Raw genomic sequence first — 21,668 nt, forward strand, 5'->3', positions numbered from 1 at the left:
AGAGAGCTCTATTGGATCCATCTGCTCTGTGAATCCTGAGTCGACGTGGAGGCTGTTTTTGATGATTCGAGAAGTCATTGTCGGCGCGACGGCCGAACAGGCGGTCATGATGAAGCCGCCCAGTCGGAGAATTTGGCCTACAGCCAGGGCTCCCCCCGAGGTAATGTTGTCCTTGACAACAAGACGAGCCATCAAGCCTTATCGTGGTGGCATAGTGGAACTCTCAATGAAAGCACCAATGTCGGTGTCAAAACCGGCGGATCTCGGGTAGGGGGTCCCGAACTATGCGTCTAAGGCGGATGGTAACAGGAGGCAGGGGACACAATGTTTAGCCAGGTTTGGGCCCTCTCGACGGAGGTAATACCCTACTTCCTGCTCGATTGATATTGATGATATGATTATTACAAGAGTTGATCTACCACGAGATCGTAGAGGCTAAACCCTAGAAGCTAGCCAATGATTATGGTTGTTGTTGTCCTACGGACTAAACCCTCCGGTTTATATAGACACCGGAGGGGGCTAGGTTACACAGAGTCGGTTACAATGGAGGAGATCTACATATCCGAATTGCCAAGCTTGCCTTCCATGTCAAGGAGAGTCCCACCCAGACACGGGACGAAGTCTTCAATCTTGTATCTTCATAGTCCAACAATCCGGCCAAAGGATATAGTCCGGCTGTTCGGGGACCCCCTAATCCAGGACTCCCTCACTAAGCCTATTAGCTGTTGTGCGGGGTCAGAGCCCACGCTACTGATAAGTGGGCCAGGGAACTAGGCCCGGACTGGCCACAGTAGCAGCGGGAGTTATGGAACTGCGCTACTGCTAACATTCTTAGTAGTAGCGCAGTCCGGAGACCCACACTGCTACTGTGGCCAGCTCGTGGGGCACTGTGGTCCCCTTGCTACCACTAAGCATCTACCTATAGCCCTTTCCTTAGTAGTGAATATGAATAAACCCCATCTTTTTATTCTTAATGGCAACAATAAAAATACGTGTCATGTTCCTTTCTGTCACTGGGATTGAGCACCGCAAGATTTAACCCATCACAAGGCACCTATCCTATTACAAGAAAAATCAATCTAGTTGGCCAAACTAAACGGATAGATCAGAGATAAATACAATGCTATAATAATCATGCATAAAAGAATTCAGAGAAGTCTCAATTAATATTCATGAATAATCTGATCATAAATCCATAATTCATCGGATCCCAACAAACACACCGCAAAAAAAGATTACATCGAACAGAACTCCAAGAACATCGAGAAGAACATTGTATTGAAGATTAAAGAGAGAGAAGAAGCCATCTAGATACTAGCTTTGGACCCGTAGGTCTGTGGTGAACTACTCACACATCATCGGAAGGGAAACAAGGATGACGTAGAAGCCCTTCGTGATCGATTCCCCCTTCGGCAGGGTGCGGGAAAAGGGCCTTCAGATGGGATCATGGAAGAACAGAAACTTGCGGTGGTGGAAAAAGTGTTTCGGGTGGCTCTCTGATGTATTGGGAATATTTAGGAATTTATAGAGGTGGAATTAGGCTAGGAGGCACCGCGAGGGGCCCACAAGCCTGGGAGCATGCCCCTGAGCTTGTCGCTTCCTCGTGACTCCTCAGGTCTTATCCCGAACCTTCATGGGTCCTTCTGGTCCAGAAAAAATAAATCCAAAGTTTTTTCTCTGTTTAAACTCTGTTTGATATTGATTTTCTGAAAAGCCAAAAACAAGCAAAAAAAAAAACAGCAACTGGCATTGGGCACTAGGTTAATAGGTTAGTCCCAAAAAATGATATGAAATTGCATATAAAACATCGAAGATTGATACTATAATAGTATGGAACAATAAAAAAATATAGATACATTCGAGATGTATCAATATCAAACGAGCTCCCCGTGGGCTCCCCAAAATCAAACCGTCTAGACAATCCGGGCTCCACCAAATCCACTCCATATATGGGGAATAAATGTGGTTGTCCGGACTACCCGTCATGTCATCTCACGTTGTCTCAGAAAAACCCCATGACGCACCCCTCCCTTTTCTTGACAAACCCTCCCGTTCCTGCTCGGTTTCCCGCCATTGTGGAACATTTCTCGCTGGAGCCCTCTCCTTTAAAACCAGATGACGTCCACATTTTAATCACGCCGACCTCGACCTCTCTTCGATGACATTTCCTCTTAGCCGTAGTCTCCTCCCCGCTCCTGCAACAGGTAGGGGCCATGAGCATCCTCGCATGTGAGGTGAATAAGAGATAGACATATCTACAAACACACCGGTAGGGCAGATGCTAATGTAGCTAGCCTGCGCCCAGTCTGCATTTTCAGCTCAGGTCCTCAAGTGACACTTCCTTTTGATTTTCTCATGATTTCTAAAGCAAGCATCATATTCTCATTGATGGATTAACACTTCAGGGAAGTAGTGAGTCATTTAAGAAGTGAATGAGAAGCTAGGTGTCAGAGTCGCTCGATCTCTCTCAACTCGCCAAACACACAGAGAGGAGAGACAGGAGGTTTTGCGTCACGTTCAACCTTGTGACTTTTCTGTCTCTTGATCTCGTCTACTTATTCTGTTACAAAGAGAAGAAGTGGCCCGGTCCTAGTGCCATGATCCCTAAAACTCGCGCCATCCCACGAGTGGGTTTCATGGCTGACCACCCCGATCGATCGGGCAACGATCGTACCCAGATCGCCTACATGCGCGGCTCGCACAACAACTCGCAAGCTCGTGCGCCTAGCTACATTATTTTCTGACGAAAAACAAACTAACTGAAGAAAAAACTGCAGCGACTAGAATAGCTAACAAATCTCCCCTCTAATCTTGTCGCTGCCGAATGATTTCTGTCATGCCAATCCTTCCCCTGAGCTCCAGAAACTTGAGTCGTCCAAGTGCTTTGGTGAGGACGTCGGCAAGCTGATCGTTGGTGCAGACGTAGTTGATGTCGATCCGACCTTCTTCCACACACTCACGAATGAAGTGGTATCGTATCTCAATGTGTTTGCTTCAATCATGGAAGACGGGGTTCTTGGAGAGAGAGATTGCTGACTTGTTGTCGACCAGAAGTCGCGGTGGCCGGACGTCGGTGTTCAGCATCTCTCCGATCAGCCGAGTCAGCCAAATCCCTTGGCAAGCGGCGGTGGTGGCGGCCACGTACTCCGCCTCACATGAAGAGAGTGCCACCACCCTTTGTTTCTGCGACTGCCAACTCACTGGGCTGCCGCCGAGGAAGTAGAGCACTCCCGTTGTGCTCCGCCTGTCGCTGATGTCGCCGGCATGATCCGCGTCGCTGTACCCCAGCAGCTCCGGTGTGCCCTTGCCCCGGACATAGGCACAGCCATAGTCCAGCGTGCCTGCCACATACCTTAGCAGACGCTTCACAGCCGCGTAGTGGTCTGAAGCCGGCGCCTCCATGAAGTGGCTCAGGTAGCCGACGGCGAAAGAGATGTCCGGCCTCGTGTGCACGAGGTAGCGCAACCCTCCGATGATGCTGCGGTACTCCGAGCTGTCCACCGGCCTCTCCTTGCTGTCTCTGCTCAATTTCAGCCGAGCTTCTATCGGCACGTTGCCGGGGTTGCAGTCCTCGAGCCCGGCGCGCTCCAGCAGCTTCTTCGCGTAGGCTGCTTGGCAGAGCGTGATGCGGTCGCGTTCCTGGCGCACCTCAATGCCCAGGTAATAGCTGAGCTCACCAAGGTCGCTCATGTGGAAGAGCGCGGTCATCTGGTGCTTGAACGCGTCGATCTCCGTCTTGTCCGCGCCCGTGATGACAAGATCGTCGACGTACACACCGACGAGCAGAAGTTTGTCGCCCTCCCCGCGTCGGTAGACCGCGTGCTCCGAGGGACAACGCTCAAAGCCCAGAGAGCGCAGACTCTCGTCCAACTTGGCGTTCCAAGCTCTCGGGGCTTGGCGTAGTCCGTACAGCGCCTTGTGAAGGCGCATCACCTTCCCTTCCTCGCCAGGGGTAACGTACCCGGGCGGCTGAACGACGTAGACCTCCTCCTGCAAGTCCCCGTTCAAGAAGGCGGACTTGACGTCCATGTGATGAACCAGCCACGCGTGGTGCGCGGCGAGCGCGACCAGTACGCGCACCGAGTCCATGCGCGCCACCGGAGCGAACACGTCCTCGAAGTCCACTCCTTGGACTTGGACGTATCCTTTTGCCACCAGCCGCGCCTTGCGCTTCACCACCGTGCGTGTGCGTCCTTCTTGAGCTTGTAGACCCACTTGAGGCCTATCGGTCGGTGCCCGGGCGGGAGCTCGCACAGCTCCCATGTGTTGTTGTTGACGATGCTCTGCATCTCCTCGTTTATGGCGTTCCTCCATCCTCCCTCCTTCTGCGCCTCGTTGAAGGAGGTTGGCTCCTCCCCTGCGAAGAGGCACAGGTAACTGTACTGACTGTTATCACCTGTCCCTTCTTCAGTGGTGTCCCACAGGTTCTCCAGCGTGCGGTACCGCCGCGGCGCCTCCTTGTCGGGTGGCGGCACAGACGCCCCCGGTGGTGGAGACACGAACTCCACGCCCGAGCGGTCTGGGCTTGGTGTGGCGCAGATCGGCGTCGCGGGCTGCGTCGTGGGCGCACTGGTGCGCGTCGATGTCGGTGTTGTAGGAGAGCTCGGTGCCTCAGGGGAGGTTGCGCCAGATGTGGTGCCGCCGATCACCTCGGCGGGCACCGGTTCGAGCTCGACGGAGAAGGTGTCCCACTGTGGCTCCTTGCTTGTCGCCGCGACCTGAGACCAGTCCCACGCGGCCTCCTCGTCGAACACGACATCCCTCGAGGCCAGGACACGGTTCGACGGCGGGTGGTAGACACGATAAGCCGCCGATCCTGGTTCGTAGCCGAGGAATACCATGGGTGTGCTCCTGTCATCAAGTTTCGACAGGTTTGGACGTGTCACCTTGACATGCGCGACGCTCCCGAACACGCGCAGGTGCTCGACGTTTGGGCGCCGCCCGCACCAAGCCTTGTGTGGGGTCGATCCCGCCACGCTCTTGGTTGTAGACCTGTTCAGGAGGTAGACCGCCGTCGTTACGGCCTCCCCCTAGAACCGCGCTGGCACACCCTTCGTCTTCAACAAGCTGCGCGCCATACCCACGATGGTCTGGTTCCGGCGCTCGACTACGCCGTTCTGTTGAGGCGTGTAGGGCGCCGTGAGCTGGCGCTTGACTCCCTGGTCGGCGTAGTACTCACCGAGGCTGGCGGAGGTGAACTCCCCGCCGCGGTCCGTGCGCAGCGACTTGAGCTGCCGCCCGGACTCGAGCTCCGTCATGGCCTGGAACCGCTTCAGGGCGGGCTGCGCCTCGTCCTTGGTCGCGAGCAAGTACAGCCACATGTGCCTGCTCTTGTCATCTACCAGCAACAAGAAGTACCGCTTCCCTCCTGGCGTTGCAGGTGAGATCGGACCACAAAGATCCGCGTGCACCAGCTCAAGGACCTCGCCGGCCCTGCGGAGAGCTTGCTGGGGGAAGGGTGCCCGACGCTGCTTGCCAGCGAGGCATGCTTCGCAGACACGATCCGTCTCGTCGAGGAGCGGGAGGCCGCGAACCAGCTCGTTCCGGGCAAGTTGACGTAGAGCCCGGAAGTTCACGTGGCCGTAGCGCGCATGCCAGCGTCATGCGTCCTCTCCAGTGTGCGCCGCAAAGCACACTGGCTGGGCTGGTGTGAGCTGCAACACGTACAGCCTCCCCTGGTTCCGATGCACTCGCGCGAGGAGCCGCCCACCAGGATCACGGAGTTGGAGCACGCCGAAGCTTATGTGGGTCTCGTAAGCGAGCTCGTCCAACTGTTCGATGCTGACGATGTTGCTGCAGAGCTTTGGGATGTAATACACATCTGACAGTACCAAGTGCTCACCGTTGCGGCATTGGAAGAGGATCGTCCCTCTCCCCTCGATCTGGACCGCCGAGCCGTCCCCAAGTTTCACAGCGCCGCGGACGCCGGTGTCCAGCGCCGAGAAGATCTCTCGCCGGCCCGACATGTGGTTGCTGGCGCCCGTGTCGAGGTACCAAACTAGATCGCAGCGCTGGCCGTCTGCCGCTGCGCGCGCCTAGGAGTGCTCTTCGTTGAGCAGTACATGCTCCGGCGTGGGTTCGGCCGCGGCCCACATGTCCGCAGCCGCGAGGAGGAGTGAGCTCTCCTCTGCCCCACCTTGCGCCAGGTGAGCCTCCCCCTTTCGTTCCCGGTGGGGCTCGGTACAATCATGGGAGAAGTGGCCATTTTTATTGCAATTGTAACACTTCACCTTAGACATGTCGCGGCCGCTGCCGCCGCCTTGGCCTTGAGCGTCGTTGCCGCGCCTCTGGTTCTGCGGCTTGCCACGACGGCGGTTGCCGCCGCCCCCGTTGCCGTTCCCGTTGCCGGTGCCGTTCGAGCCGGACCCCTGGCCCTGCTCGCGCTCCCGGCGCCGCGCGTCCCACTGCTGCTCCGTCCTGAGCAACTGGCTGCCTCCGCTGGCCTGAGCCGCCCCGCCACCACAGCGCTCCTCTGCGGTGCGCAGTCGACCGATCAGCTCCTCGACCGAGATTGTGGTCAGGTCAAGGAGCGTCTCGATCGCGACTGCGATCTGGGCGTAGCGGGCGGGGACGACACGAAGGATCTTCTGGATCACGCGCACCTCGTCGACGTTGTCCCCCAGCGTACGCAACTGGTTGACTAGGGTGGTGATCCGCATGCCGAAGGAGTCGAGAGTCTCGCCGTCGCGGAAGGTGATCTGCTCGAACTCCGCGCGCAGTCGCTGCGCGGTCGCCTCGCGCACCCGGTGCACCCCCATGCGCATGACCTTGATCGTGTCCCAGGCCTCCTTCGCCGTTCCCTTGACGACGAGGACACCGAGCATTTCTGGGGGGACGGCCCGGAACAGAACGCCGAGCGCCGTCTTGTGTCGCGCACGTGCTGTGCGTTGCCTTGGATCGCGTCCCAGAGCCCCCAAGACTCCAGGTGCACCTTCATCATGAGGGACCACTCGATGTAGTTCGTGGACGTTAGCGTCGGGAACGTGGTGCCCGCACCGGGCACGAGCGGCGCGCGCTCCGTGGCCGCCGCCTGGTGGATCACCACCTGTCGCTCCCTCCGTGCACGGCTCCGTCCACGGCTGCGCCCCCGTGGTGGAGTGCGCGAGCGGCTCCCATCCCCGCCGTCGTTGCGGGGTGCCGCCGCCGTCTGGTTCGGCTGAACTCCGGTGTCAGCCATGGCGTCAGGATCGCCGGAAACAGGCTCTGATACCAATTGTCAGAGTCGCTCGATCTCTCTCAACTCGCCAAACACACAGAGAGGAGAGACAGGAGGTTTTGCGTCACGTTCAACCTTGTGACTTTTCTGTATCTTGATCTCGTCTACTTATTCTGTTACAAAGAGAAGAAGTGGCCCGGTCCTAGTGCCACGATCCCTAAAACTCGCGCCATCCCACGAGTGGGTTTCGTGGCTGACCACCCCGATCGATCGGGCAACGATCGTACCCAGATCGCCTACATGCGCGGCTCGCACAACAACTCGCAAGCTCGTGCGCCTAGCTACATTATTTTCTGACGAAAAACAAACTAACTGAAGAAAAAACTGCAGCGACTAGAATAGCTAACACTAGGTTCCTCCAACCCATACAACATGAAGTAGATGGACAACGGAAGGTTGTAATACATTAATGACTTAGGTCAGAAGCGCATTGATCATTCGGTCTCAGTCAAAGCCTTGCCGGTGGGTGTATGACGCGGCGAGCATAGAAACCGTGTGCGAAGCAGGGAAACATGACTGGAAAAAATGCACCGCACACCCAGGAATTTACCCGATCGGAGCAGACGAAAGCCTCCATACCATCTTTGGAATGAGCTAGCGACACATCCCGACCATTCCATGGATAGTAGATAACTCGTCGGGTGCCACACGTAGGTGGTAATCATAGCAACACAGACGCGACAAGCCTTGCAACACACACACGGCAAGCATAGCAATGCGGCTGGAAGAAAGGCATGATTAAGCAACTATACATCACAAGTGTACAATACAACTGAACAAGCATGATTCCTCCCTACCCATCGCAAAAAAAACACATGGTTGTTCTAAATGCACAAGAATGGATACATTGGTCAATACATAGTTATAGATGAGATGAAAGCAAACAGGAGGGAGGGATCATTGTGTAGCATAAGGTGGCATCTTTGTTGCATGTTTGGTGTATTCGGCTTTGATCTTCTTCAGCGCCACGACCACATCATGCATAGTCATCCTCTGGTTAGGTGAGTCACTAGTACAAACCAAACCTAGCTCAAATACCGGCTCAATAAAACCATTGTCCAAGCCACAACTAGAAAGAGATGAGTCTTGTAGTAGCTGGCCATCGATGACCTGGACAAGCTTTGTGGGAAATGCATTGTGAACCCATGGCCTAAGGTTTAGTTGTGCGCCGAATGTGCCATCAGTGGGTCTCCTTCTAGTGAAGACTTCTAGGATCATGATTCCATAACTAAACACATCACTCTTCCTTGATGCTTTTCCAAGTGACCCGTACTCTGCTCAAGAAAAATATAAGTGGAAATTAAGCCTTATCCTTGTTGTTTTTAGTGAATCCATATATTTTACCAATGATTAACAGCTTGGTTGATAAAGATAATAAGTGCTAGCTAATTGAGTACCTGGTGCCATGTACCCAACTGTTCCAGGCAAGCTTGCACTTATGATGGAGTTGTCCTCTAGAAGCAATCTTGCAATCCCAAAGTCCGCCACATGCGCTGTCATCTCCTCATCAAACAACACATTGCTAGGCTTAAGGTCACAATGCAATATCAACTCGTAGTGCTCGTGGTGTAGATAATTCATTGCCATCGATACATCGAGCATGATGCTTAGTCTGTCAAGAAATCCCAAGCACCCTGCACTCTGAGACTGGTGTAGGAGCATCTCTAAGTTGCCTTTGGGCATGTACTGAAGTACCAGTGCTCGGAAGTCCAGGTTGGAACATGTATTGACTATCTTTATCAGATTACGGTGTCGCACCATGCGAAGCACTTGACACTCGGCATCAAAACTTTGGATGGCTTGCTCCAGCCGCATGTCAAGAACTTTTATCGCTACAACCAAACCATTGCTCAATTGACCCTTGAATACTTTTCCAAAGCTTCCGGACCCCAATATGATATCTTCACTAAAATTATTGGTGGCACGAATGAGCTCACGATAGGAGATAATCTGATGTCCTATGACATCAGGTGGATCAACAGAAGTTTCGTCATCTCCTCTCTTAAGTTTCCTTCGAGTCCATAGGAATAGAAAAATGGCTATGGCGCCAAAAGCTAATGCAAGTATTGGGAGTAGAAACAGAAGCAAGTGTCTTTTACTTGTGGGGGATCTGTTGTGGCATGGCGGAAATCTTAGGCGTGTGTTCCCACATAGCCCAACATTGCCAACCAAAGATTCCGAGGTGAGGTTTGAGAAAACACCCCCCTCGGGTATTTGGCCTTCTAGACTATTGAATGAGAGGTTCAAGGTAGTCAAGTAGGTAAAGTTGGCAAGAAACATGGGAATGGTGCCAGAGAGATTATTAAATGAGAGGTCTAATGATGCTAAACTTTTTAGCTTTTCAAGTGGGGAAGGAATTGAATTGTCAAAAGAGTTATGTGACAAATTTAGGTAGGTTAGCATAGTAAGTTGTCCGAATGAATTTGGGATGCTTCCAATCAAGAAGTTGGAAGCAACGTCCATGTAATTGGTTTGTCTTAGACCAGAAACATCAGCTGGTAGTGCACCGACAAAGGAATTCTGAGAAAAGTCTAGTTTGATCAGTTTATCTAGATGGAAAAAGCTCGTGGGTATCATGGAACTTAAATTGTTACTGGACAAGTCGATGTATTCTAACAAAGTTAGATTACCAAAGTTGTTTGGTATGGATCCTAAAATTTTGTTTCCTTGGAGAAACAAACGTTGTAGACTCCCAAGCATACCTATTTGTGTTGGGATAGAGCCTAACATTTCATTGTGAGAAATATCAAGCAATACCAGATTTTCCAACATACCGATGGATTCTGAGATTGGCTCGGTGAAGAAGTTGTTACTAAGATCTATCCGTTGAAGGTTAGTTAAGTTTGAAATTGTTGTTGGAATTCCACCGGTTAACTTGTTGTCACCCGTAGTAAAAGTGATTAGTTGTGAACTAAGGTTCCCCACATGGCCATGGAGGACGCCTGTGAAATAATTAGACTGTATCATAAGGAGTTGGAGTTCCCTGCACTTGGAAAGAGTTGATAAGAAGTCTATATTTCCCTCTAAATTGTTGTTTGTCAAATCAAGCGTGTTTAGAGCCGAATTTTCTCCAATTGTTGTTGGTACTTGACCGGACAATTGATTACTTCCCAAAGAAAGGAAATACAAATTGGATAGGTTGCCAAGGGAAGCTGGAATTTTACCTGTCAATTTGTTGCCTCCAAGGTACATATACGAGAGTTCATGCATAAGACCTAATTCTGGTGGAATCTCCCCTATGAGGTTTCCGTTGGATATATCTAGATCAGTAAGACTGGTGAAATTGCTGAGAGCAGTTGGGATTGAACCAGTAAGGCCACTAAAACCTAAGAATAGTTGTTCTAGGTATGGCAAATTGGCTAACCATGTCGGAACAACATCCACAAAAGAATTTTCACCCAGATCAATTACCTGCAGGTACTGGCATGATGCAAGCCCTACCGGAAATTGACCAAAAAAATTATTATTATCTATTGAAAAAATTTGCAACACTGGGAGGCCGAAACTTTGATTCCCCGGAAACATTCCAGTTAAGTTATTTCCGGCGAGTACAATGTTTTGTAGACTAGACATGTTGTAAATGGCCTGTGGCACTAGGCCGGAAAATTGATTAATTTGTAGGTTGAGGTACTCCAGCATGGATAAAGATGCAATGGTGTGTGGTATAGGACCTGACATGTTGTTATTTCCAAAATCGATGACCGTCAAGGAAGGCGTGTTATTGAACAAATATGGTGGAATTTGACCAGTCAAATAATTTTTGGCGACAGCAACGACCTTAAGGTTGTGCATATGCGACAACATCTCAAAAGGGAGTTGGCCTGAAAGTTGGTTTAGAGATAGACCAAGGTACTCGAGCTTTGTGAGGTTCCCTAGGGAAGTAGGTATAGCATTTGACAGGCTATTTCTTGAGAGACCGATATACTAGTACCTAAGACGATGTAGCCTACCAAGTTCAGGTGGAAGGGAGCCCGTGAGATTGGTGCGGGTGAGATTGAGGACAGAGAGAAAAGAGAGGTTACCGACATGAGGTGCCAAAGAGCCAACGAGAGGCATGCCGTGGAACGATAGAGCAGTGACGCGTTGCCTGCGCTGGCTGCACGAGACACCGATCCAATGACAGAAAGAGGTGCTAGTGGTCCAGTTGCCGGCAAGGATGCGGAGAGGATCGGCGAGCTGGGCTTTAAAAGCCTGCAGCGCCGCAAGGTCGGTGCCGCTCCCGCTGCCGGTGGTCGGACTAGGAGAAAAGGCTGTAACAGCTGAGAGTAGTATGAATGCGAAGATAGGGATATGGGCGGCCATTGAGCTAGGTGGCTGAGGGTTTGCCTGTGTGGTTGTGTGTGTGCAATGAACAACGGGGGTAGAGGTGAATTTATACGGGATTTCCGTTGAGCCTCATCCTTTTGTGGGCCACAAGCGCAAGGACCCTTCGATCTCAGCCAACGCCTCTTGCCGGCGGGCCGACGGCGTCGCGAGAGTAGCAACACAGTGCAGAGCGGAGCGGCACGGCTGGAACGAACGTGCACCGCACGCCCAGGAATTTATCCGATCGGAGCGGACGAAAACCTCTACACCAGCTTTGCAACTAGGTTGCTGGACTTGTCGACCATTCCATGGAAGTCAAGTCACCGAGCGGCAAGCATAACAACACGGACGCGCGCGGAACTTTCTAACCTTGTCCCGAGCGATACTGCTCGAAACTGCACCGCACGTCCACGAAATACCCCCATGGAATCGGACGAAAACCTCCACGCCAGCTTTGCAACTAGACCCGCAGGAAAGATGCTTCATGCGTACTAGTCAAGCGCTCATCGGTAATATCTTTCGTAACGTAGCGGCCGGGCTCGGGGACAAGCCAACATTCACGTCGCCGCTATAGGAATGCTGCCTCAGGTTTCCAAAAATTGTGCTGTATAGTTTTGGTCTTACGCCGTTACGCGAACGTGGCTACATAGCCGCGACCAGTACATTTTCTCGGTTTTGTTCTGGAAAACAATTCGCATCATGTAACGGTAAGAACCATCATCATTCTAGAAATTAAGAATATACTTTTGAAAAACTAATATTACATAGTTTGTCCTTGTTGTCAATTCGTTTGCTATAGTTTAAAGCCCTCTTTGGTTAAACATAATTTATTGCGATTTTGTAGGATGAGTGCCTTGCAATCTTTCTTATGAGTCTTCAGTCATAGGAATTCCTATAGGCTTCACATTCCAGTCCATTCCGAAGAAAATATTCATTGGGTTCAATCTACTGAAAATTTTCACTATTTCTATGACCACTAATGCATGTACCTAAGCCGCTAAGAAAATCCAGTTTTTTTTCTCGTATTCCCATGTTCTCAATTCCTACAGAAAATGCTACTCCCTCCTTTCATCTATATAGGGCCTAACTTCTGAATCTCTCGTACCAAGGCATGTACGCAGAAGGAGGAGCAGATTTTGGGAGTAGTATTTGACCAACCGAATTTTGAGTCCCGTGTAAATCTTGCACGCGGCCTCTTTTAAATGCCTAGCCGCTGGCCTCCCTCACTTAATCCTTCGCATGCAAATTTATCTCTTCCCTTCTCTACATGCATGCCCAATCATAACTCCTCAAATGATGCATGCATTGGCTGAAAGTTAGAGCTCGCTGCTCCGTTGGAAATATGGTGGCGCTATGCATGCAAGCAAATCAATGTGGCGGCCAGCGAATTTTCACGAGGAATGGGCCACACACGACTTGCAAAAGACAATTAAAAGGGAGACACATCGGTTAGCTCATTTGGCCTTATATAGATGGAAAAATGAAATTTGGGGTTAGACCTTATATAGATGGATTGAGGGAGTATGTCTTATGCACCTAACTCTATGGTTGTCACATTCCTGTGTTTTGATAATAATGTGAACAAAAGCTGTGCTAAAATACTCTCTATATATGTGCACCGAGACCTAGGAATAATATAACATACTGTATAACACAACTGGAATGGCGCTGACGCCGAGTGCATCACCCCGGGTACTCGTTAAGAGCATGGTTAATAGTATATCTAACATCCGACTATATGTAGTTGCCACATCACATAGACACAACCTAATAGCCCGCTAGTATAATAGTTAGTACTACTAGTATACTATATCATTAATATGCGGCCCACTTTTTGTCTCACAAAGTATGTTGGAACTCGTGTTACAGCCGGCTACAAGCTTACAGTCCACTTCTCTTCTCTATCCTCCAACTAAACACAAATATTATATTATTTAAATCCTTATAGCCTGCTTACATCATCTTATTGTACTTACTCTAAAGACCCCCATAAACCGAATGAAGAGAAAAGCACTTGGCAAAGCTCGCCCTTTGCCAAGTGTCGGCACTTGGCAAAGCTCGCCCTTTGCCAAGTGTCGGCAAGAGAACACTCGGCGAGACATCAACTCTCGGTAATGGCCGACATGTTCCCTGCTCACCATAGTTAAAGGGCGGGAGGGTGGGGGGTTTGACTGCGTTGCCTCCTTTGCAAACTGTTGGCAGACATCTGAGACATGTGGCGCACGACACTCTGGTAGCCCCTCCAGGGCCCATGGTAAGCCTTTTTGCCAAGTTATCTTTGCCGAGCCTGGCATCTGCATTCTACAAACATCTGGACACGTGGTGGCCCCTAGTTGCTTCTAGCAAAGCATTGCCACATGGAGCGTCCATCTCCGTCACTTTCCCGTTTGGTTGCTTTTTTTGCCAAGTATCCGATGTAAAGGACTCAGCAAACATCGCTTTGCCGGACCGGGTATGACCGAGTACTCTTCATCGAGTATTACCTGATAGACCTTGTGGATCGGGTAGGTCAGATCATCGGTGGTCTTACCTTCACTTGTGGCTCGAGGAGCTTCCAGTGCCGGCCATGATGACGGTGTCCGGTGATGGCAGAGAGTAGCGGTGGCGGTGCTTCCCGTCAGCACTGCACAAACCCTAGATCGGTAGGGGATGTGGTGGGGAGTACGGCGTCGCGATAAAACCTCGTGTTGCAAGCCACGGCCCCCACCTCTTTATATACTACAGGTGACAGGGGCCCGTCAACCAGAGTGGGTTGAGCGCCCCCGATAAGGGCGCGGATCTAAGGGCCCGGTGGGCTGTTGGGCCCACACGCTGGAGATCATCTTAACATTCTCCCCCTTGATCTCAACTTTTACTTTTGACCTTATACTTATACTTTACTCGTTTCATAACAGATCAATACATAGAACATGTTTCATCGTCACAGCTCAATTGCCGATGGAATCAGACAACCACAACATACCTTTCTGTTTTGAAACAAATTCTTTAACCTTGGGCCCTTTGTTGTCCAAAAATCTTAGACTATACCATAAAACCCATGTCGACTGTGCTTTCTCCGAACACACTGGGCGATAAGCCTTTAACATTCTCCTTTGCAAACTGTTGGCAGACATCTAAGACATGTGGCGCACGACACTCTGGTAGCCCCTCCAGGGCCCATGGTAAGCCTTTTTGCCAAGTTATCTTTGCCGAGTGCCCTGGCATCTGGACTCTACAAACATCTGGACACGTGGTGGCCCCTAGTTTCTTCTAGCAAAACATTGCCACATGGAGCGTCCATCTCCGTCACTTTCCCGTTTGGTTGCTTCTTTTTGCCAAGTATCCGATGTAAAGGACTCAGCAAACATCGCTTTGCCGGACCGGGTATGACCGAGTACACTTCATCGAGTATTACCTGATAGACCTTGTGGATCGGGTGGGTTAGATCATCGGTGGTCTTACCTTCACTTGTGGCTCGAGGATCTCCCGATGCCGGCCATGATGACGGTGGCCGGTGATGGCAGAGAGTAGCGGTGGCGGTGCTCCCCGTCAGCACTTCAGTAACCTTAGATCGGTAGGGGATGTGGTGGGGAGTACGGCGTCACGGCAAACCTCGTGTTGTGAGCCGCGGCCCCCACCTCTTTATATAGTGCAAGTGACAGGGGCCCGTCAACCATAGTGGGTTGAGCGCCCCCGATCAGGGCGCTGATCTAAGGGCCCAGTGGGCCGTTGGGCCCACATGGTGTAGATCATCTTAACATTCTCCCCCTTGACCTCAACTTTTACTTTTGACCTTATACTTATACTTTACTCGTTTCATAACAGATGAATACATAGAACATGTTTCATCGTCACAGCTCAATTGCCGATGGAACCAGACAAGCACACCATACCTTTCTGCTTTCAAACAAATTCTTTAACCTTGGGCCCTTTGTTGTCCAGAAATCTTAGAATATACAATAAAACCCATGTTGATTGTGTGTTCTCCGAACACACTGGGCGGTAAGCCTTTAACATTCTCCTTTGCAAACTATTGGCAGACATCTGAGACATGTGGCGCACGGCACTCTGGTAGCCTCTCCAGGGCCCATGGTAAGCCTTTTTGCCAAGTTATGTTTGTCGAGTGCCCTGGCATCTGCACTCTACAAACATCTATACACGTGCTGGCCCCTAGTTGCTTCTAGAAAAGCATTGCCACATGGAGCGTCCATGTCCGTCACTTTCCCGTTTGGTTGCTTTTTTTGACAAGTATCCGATGTAAAGGACTCGGAAAACATCGCTTTGCCGGACTGGGTATGACCGAGTACTCTTCATCGAGTAGTACCTGATAGACCTTGTGGATCGGGTAGGTCAGATCATCGGTGGCCTTACCTTCACTTATGGCTCGAGGATCTCCCGGTGCCGGCCATGATGACGGTGGCCGGTGATGGCAGAGAGTAGCGGTGGCGGTGCTTCCCGTCAGCACTACACTAACCATAGATCGATAGGGGATGTGGTGGGGAGTACGGCGTCGCGACAAACCTCGTGTTGCGAGCCGAGGCCCCCAACTCTTTATATAGTGCAGGTGACGGGGGCCCGTCAACCATAGTAGGTTGAGCACCCCCGAATAGGGTGCGGATCTAAGGGCCCGGTGGGCCATTGGGCCCACACGATGGAGATCATCTTAACATTCTCCCCCTTGATCTCAACTTTTACTTTTAACCTTATACTTATACTTTACTCATTTCATAAAAGATCAATATATAGAACATGTTTCATCGTCACAACTCAATTGCTGATGGAATAAGACAACCCCAACACACCTTTCTGTTTTGAAACAAATTCTTTAAGCTTGGGCCTTTTGTTGTCCAGAAATCTTAGACTATACCATAAAACCCATGTCGACTGTGTGTTCTCTAAACACACTGGGCGGTAAGCCTTTAATAAGCAGATCTGCAAACACTTGTCTGTTGCTTTTATGCTTCAAGCATTTCTACATAATTCCGGACTTTCTCCTTTACAACACATAACTTTGTGTCAGTGTGTTTGGCATCAACACTTGACTCGTTGTCATAGGAGCGAAAAACATAAAATGGTTATCGCTGTTGTCAACCATTATCAACTCTGGGTACAGGTCTCCTTGACCATTTTTCATATCCCTCAGCCTCATATCAAGCTATAACATGTCTTTGCATCACATTGATGATAATTGTTTCATTCTTTGGAGCTTTTCCACACAAAAACTCCAAGTGTGAAATTTAGCATAATTATGGATTTCACTATACATTTCATAAGTCATGTATTTGTACTCACAATCTTTTAAGAGCACTTACTTCTTTCAGCATGAGGCCGATATCTTTGACTCCATTCCAGTGGTCTATATATGGACTGGACATTGCCAAAACAACCCGGATACGTGGACTCTGTCAGGGTAATATATTGAGCGTCCAACAGCTGAAGCACATGGCACCATATCCATTTTCAATCTTTTCTCATCCACATGCACATGATTAGGAAATGAGTTTCCCATTCTATAACTTTGCACGAGTACAATTGTTCTCACATTTTCCTTAACCCAAAATAACATCTGACTCTTTAACTTTAAAAGCCACTGTCTAGAGACTTGCTCTAGATCATAAAAAACTTCTTGAAGCAGTATCCCTTGTGTTCTTTACTTTCATCGGATGTAACTTAGATCATGATGTCGGTCATGATGTCCCACAAAACTCATTGTAATTTATTCATTCTCTTTGCACAAAATTTTTTGATTTAAGTCACACTTTACACCTTTACATATTTCCTTTGGAGTCACATTGACCTTGTAGACCCTTTACAGCCTATTGTTTATACTCCATTGGAAATTACTTATGAGTCCCAAACATCGTCGGGATTCACCAATTTTAGTTCATCTCATATAGTCTCTTATCATTTAGACAAAACATACACTTCTCAAATTTCGATTGAGCACTTTAAATGAGGTGGGATCAACCTTCATTTGGATTTCACTAACATAGACTTTATAGTAATCAGAAGTATCTAATTTTCTCATTCCTTGAGACCATCTATGTCTCAGGTACTGGCACTTCTTTCATATGGGGCTGTTGTTGCTCTGTCATTGCCAAGAGGCAAATTAATTGTATAGTCTTTCATTTCCAAGAGGCAATAGGTTTTACAGAGACCTGTGTCACAAGATCCATGTGTACTCATTCATCCTTTATAGAGCTAATATCAGGTGTTGTATAGGTCATACAACATGCTCCCCCAGATTACTCCATCTTCACTAAAAAAGGCGTATCTTTAAACTTTATTATTTGGGTTTATTCTGTTAAAACTTTCTTCTTTATGGCACTTTAAGCACCGTCTTACTATTCCTTAATCTGCATTCAGAACTGTAAAAGATCCAGGAATACAACTATTTCTTTTCTTTATGGGGTATTATTATGATCGTCGTACTCCCCTAGATGATCACATTCTTCATTAATGGATCACTTTAGATGCATAATGTGCCTCACATTATTGAAAGTATAGAGGAGTTTCATCATCCTTAATTTATCTCATATTTCTTTCTCCCCCTCGAAATGTGGCAAGAACTTTTCTGCCACAATTTTGAAAAACCATTCGTAACTCCTGTGAATTGAGGAAACTTCGACTATCTACTTCATTTATCTGATTACTTCATACGAAATGAAGTTATCTCTTAACTGGTATGGGAGTACTTTTTCCTCATTCCATTTCAGAAACTCAATAGAGTTCTTTATCATTAGTACTTTTGCAAGTCACACTTGCATATCATTCTTATCTTTATGTTCGTATTTAACTTTTATTCTCTTTCGATTTATTGAGTGCTTAATGACCATTACACATAAGGTGTATGGTCGATACTAGGAAAGCATAATAGCTACTCCATACTTTTCTCCCAGAGTGGGACACATTAAACGCACATGAGTCATCATATCTTTCTCCTGTCATACATGATAAGTCCTTTGCCTACATTTCTCCTGCCATATAGGATGTTTGACATAATACTATGTCAACTTTACCCAGTTACGCGGGTATTTTCCCCGACTTTCCCTGCCATGCGGGTTTTATCATAATCATCTTTTCCCACTATGCGGGTAATTCCCTGTAAGGGACATAAATGCCAGAATTGGCTCTTTTGACTGCATATTCAATCATCAAATTCAAAAATAAATCCGAATTCTCTTTGACACACATGCTTGATCTGACGTTAGTCAAATTAAACACGCATGTTGCTTGTTTCATCTCAAACAATGTTGACTGAAAAATCTTCTTCATAGAGAGTACATGAAAGACATTCGTCAACCAAGATTTTTCATAGCGGAACTATCTAAATCCGATTTCACCCACAGGGGAAAACATTGCTAAAAACAGTTCTTCCAATTAAATTTTTCCGTTGGTTCCAATTTAATTTAAAGATAAAAGCTTTTACTTTGCAGCGGAAAACATGAATAAAAAATTCATGAAATTTTATTCTGTCAGAAGAATTTCCTTTTTCCCTTTTTTCAAAAAGGAAATTATATTTATTTGCAGCGGAAAAACATGAATAAAAAATTCATGAAGCTTTTACTTTTTAGAAGTATTTCTTTTACTTTTCTGTCCTCTAAACAAAATTTGTTTGAATAATTTTGAATAGAAAAACTGTACTGAAATTTCTCCAAAAACTGGACAAAGAACAAAAAACAAAAAAAATACAGCGGGCCCGGCGCACGGCTGCGGCCTCGGCCCAGTGCCCCGCGCGCGCCTGTGGCGGCTGGCCACGGCCTGGTGGCGGCGGCCTGCCTCCACTTCCGGCCCAAAGCCCCGCTCTGAGCTAGGTACCGAGCTAGGGTTTCAATCCCGGCCGTCGAACGCGATCCAATGATCCAGCGTTGATTGCGCGTGAACAAAACAGACCCCCGACCGATCCAAACACCCTAGCCCATTTCTGTTTCTTCCCTTCAACGTCTCTGTCCCACTCACCGTGGCACCGCGCCTTGCCCAGGGCGCCGGCGACGGCGGCGACGGCGTCGACCACGACGCCGTGCGAGCCCCAGCCACCTTCTCTTCCTTCCCCCCTCCATTTCATCCACCCTCCTACGACAGAGAGAGACAGGGGCGCAACCTAGGCCCTCCTCCGCTCCGCTGTCAGCTTGAGTGGCAGCGCGTTCGGGTTGCGCCGGCCGCCGGCGACGAGTCCAACTAGCCACCGCGCCACGAGTCCCTCCCCTTTCTTTACTCTCTTGCACCGCTCGTTTCCCCTCTGAATCAAGATCGACGACGACGGCAGAGCTACAAGCGGCGGCGCCGTTGCCTCCCCTTCGCTGGTGACGCGTTTCCCTTAGCGGAAGTGCGCCGCCGTCGAACGGCGTGGCTGCGGTGCCCCTTTGCCCTTTGCAGGGTGATGTCCTTCTTTCAGATGCCTTGGCTTGCCGATGCGCATCTAAATCGAGAGGGACGACGCGGACTTGCGGCGGCACTCTTTGCCGGCGAGACCCGAGGCCCTTCTCCGGTGAAATATTTGCCTTGTCGTTTTAGGGTTCTTTGGGGAGGAGGGGATACTTTCTTTCTCTGTATATCCTTTTCTACCGAAGATCTAAGCCTTCATGGCTCTGATACCATTGACAGACCTTGTGGATCGGGTAGGTCAGATCATCAGTGGTCTTACCTTCACTTGTGGCTCGAGGAGCTCCCGGTGCCAGCCATGATGACGGTGGCCGGTGATGGCAGAGAGTAGCAGTGGCGGTGCTTCCCGTCAGCACTGCACTAACCCTAGATCGATAGGGGATGTGGTGGGGAGTACAGCGTCCCGACGAACCTCATGTTGCGAGCCACGGCCCCCACCTTTTTATATAGTGCAGGTGACAGGGCCTGTCAACCATAATGGGTTGAGCGCCCCCGATCAGGGCGCGGATCTAAGGGCCCGGTGGGCCGTTGGGCCCACACGGTGGAGATCATCCTAACATTACCCTCAGGAAAGCCTTTTGCTGAGTGTAATTCTCCCATAGCATCCAATAGTGATAGCTCTATACACGAAGAGAAGCCTTTTTCCAATTTGCGATAGTTCTGTGACCACTGTCCTAGAACCCCCCTGTTAGTTGACATGCTATGAGTAGATTTGTTTATAGTGATGTATCATCTATTCGTTAGGAATCCACATCATCGTCCAATTGAGAGTAACCAAAGTCATCTAAGCAAAAAAATAGTAAAGAGTAAATCACCTTCAGCTCCAGCCAAACGGATTCTGCAAACCGAGGTGCGACCTCCTGTTCGCCAACAACCTATGGTTGTGCATGAACCCCAACGTACGTGTTCAAAGCTTCAACTGACTGAAAACACACATAGAGCTGCCTCTATGTAGGAACTTGTGCAAGTTTGGACTTCTCTTTTGTCTCTCTCTCAGATTCAGAAAAGGAGAGGAACATGGCTTCTCAGCAGGAGTGATTCCCCGAAAAGAGATTGTTCCCAACATCCTTGAGTTTGGCGTCTCTCCACTGTCATCGGTGTGCATGCGAATAAGGCTATTCCTAACTGGTTGGGCGCGCAACCAGTATCGGAGCCGTCGCTGTGCCTTGTGGATCCGCGTGAGCCCAGCCCACATGGCCCCACCCGAATTTGGCGATTTCATTTTTCTGAGCGCAATACGAAGAGAATACAGGTCCTATTGTATCTGGCTCCTACCTACGCTGGCGCCTAGCCCGTACTCGCCTACTCCGCCGTCCACTACCCCGTGACCAGGCTGCCCCATCCACCAAGCCGGACGAAGTTCCAAATTCGAATCTCGTCTGGCAGATACAGCTCCATCGACCGGCGGAACCACACCCTCCCCATCGCAGCGCCTGGATCTCGAGATTTCCTTACAAATCACCAATGAATCGCGGTGGGGAGTCATTCACGGATCTCCTGTTCAGGTATCTCCACTCACAAGATCCTCTTCTTCTTTCTTTGTCTTCTCCAGCAAATCCTCAAATCTTCATCTTCTCCTGTTCATGTGCAGCTTTTGTTCCCAGCCGGTCGCAGCCGAGGGCGTCCCAGATCTGCCATTGCTAGATAGAGGAAGGGGAGGACAACGACGAGTGCAGGGATGGAGGGGAATATAGTGTTACCGATTCTCCTTCCGCAAGTTCTGCATCTCAAGTTCATGAAGCCACAAAAGAATTTTTCAATGTCCCAGATATTGACAACACCAACA

The 21,668-nt window shown here is 49.5% G+C and overlaps 1 protein-coding gene across 1 annotated transcript; it reads right to left on the reverse strand.

Moving 5' to 3' along the window:
• Positions 1–7,938: 7,938 nt before the first annotated feature.
• Positions 7,939–11,547, reverse strand: LOC119270483 (probable LRR receptor-like serine/threonine-protein kinase At3g47570). Its single transcript, XM_037552487.1, has 2 exons — positions 8,614–11,547; positions 7,939–8,490 (listed from the first exon to the last, which is right to left on the reverse strand). Exons 1-2 carry the CDS (start codon positions 11,018–11,020, stop codon positions 8,114–8,116), a joined length of 2,784 nt encoding a protein of 927 aa, XP_037408384.1. The 5' UTR covers positions 11,021–11,547; the 3' UTR covers positions 7,939–8,113.
• Positions 11,548–21,668: the final 10,121 nt, after the last annotated feature.

This window comes from Triticum dicoccoides, chromosome 3A (genome assembly GCF_002162155.2).
Source record: "Triticum dicoccoides isolate Atlit2015 ecotype Zavitan chromosome 3A, WEW_v2.0, whole genome shotgun sequence".
NCBI lineage: Eukaryota > Viridiplantae > Streptophyta > Magnoliopsida > Poales > Poaceae > Triticum > Triticum dicoccoides.

What these genes read in the sequence shown, in the direction of transcription:
- LOC119270483 (XM_037552487.1), bottom strand. Translation starts at nt 11,020, where the DNA reads ATGTTGTCGCATATGCACAACCTTAAGGTCGTTGCTGTCGCCAAAAAT. An exon ending in AGTTGGGTACATGGCACCAG is followed by an intron (nt 8,491 to 8,613) that starts GTACTCAATTAG and finishes TTTCTTGAGCAG; the next exon opens with AGTACGGGTCACTTGGAAAA.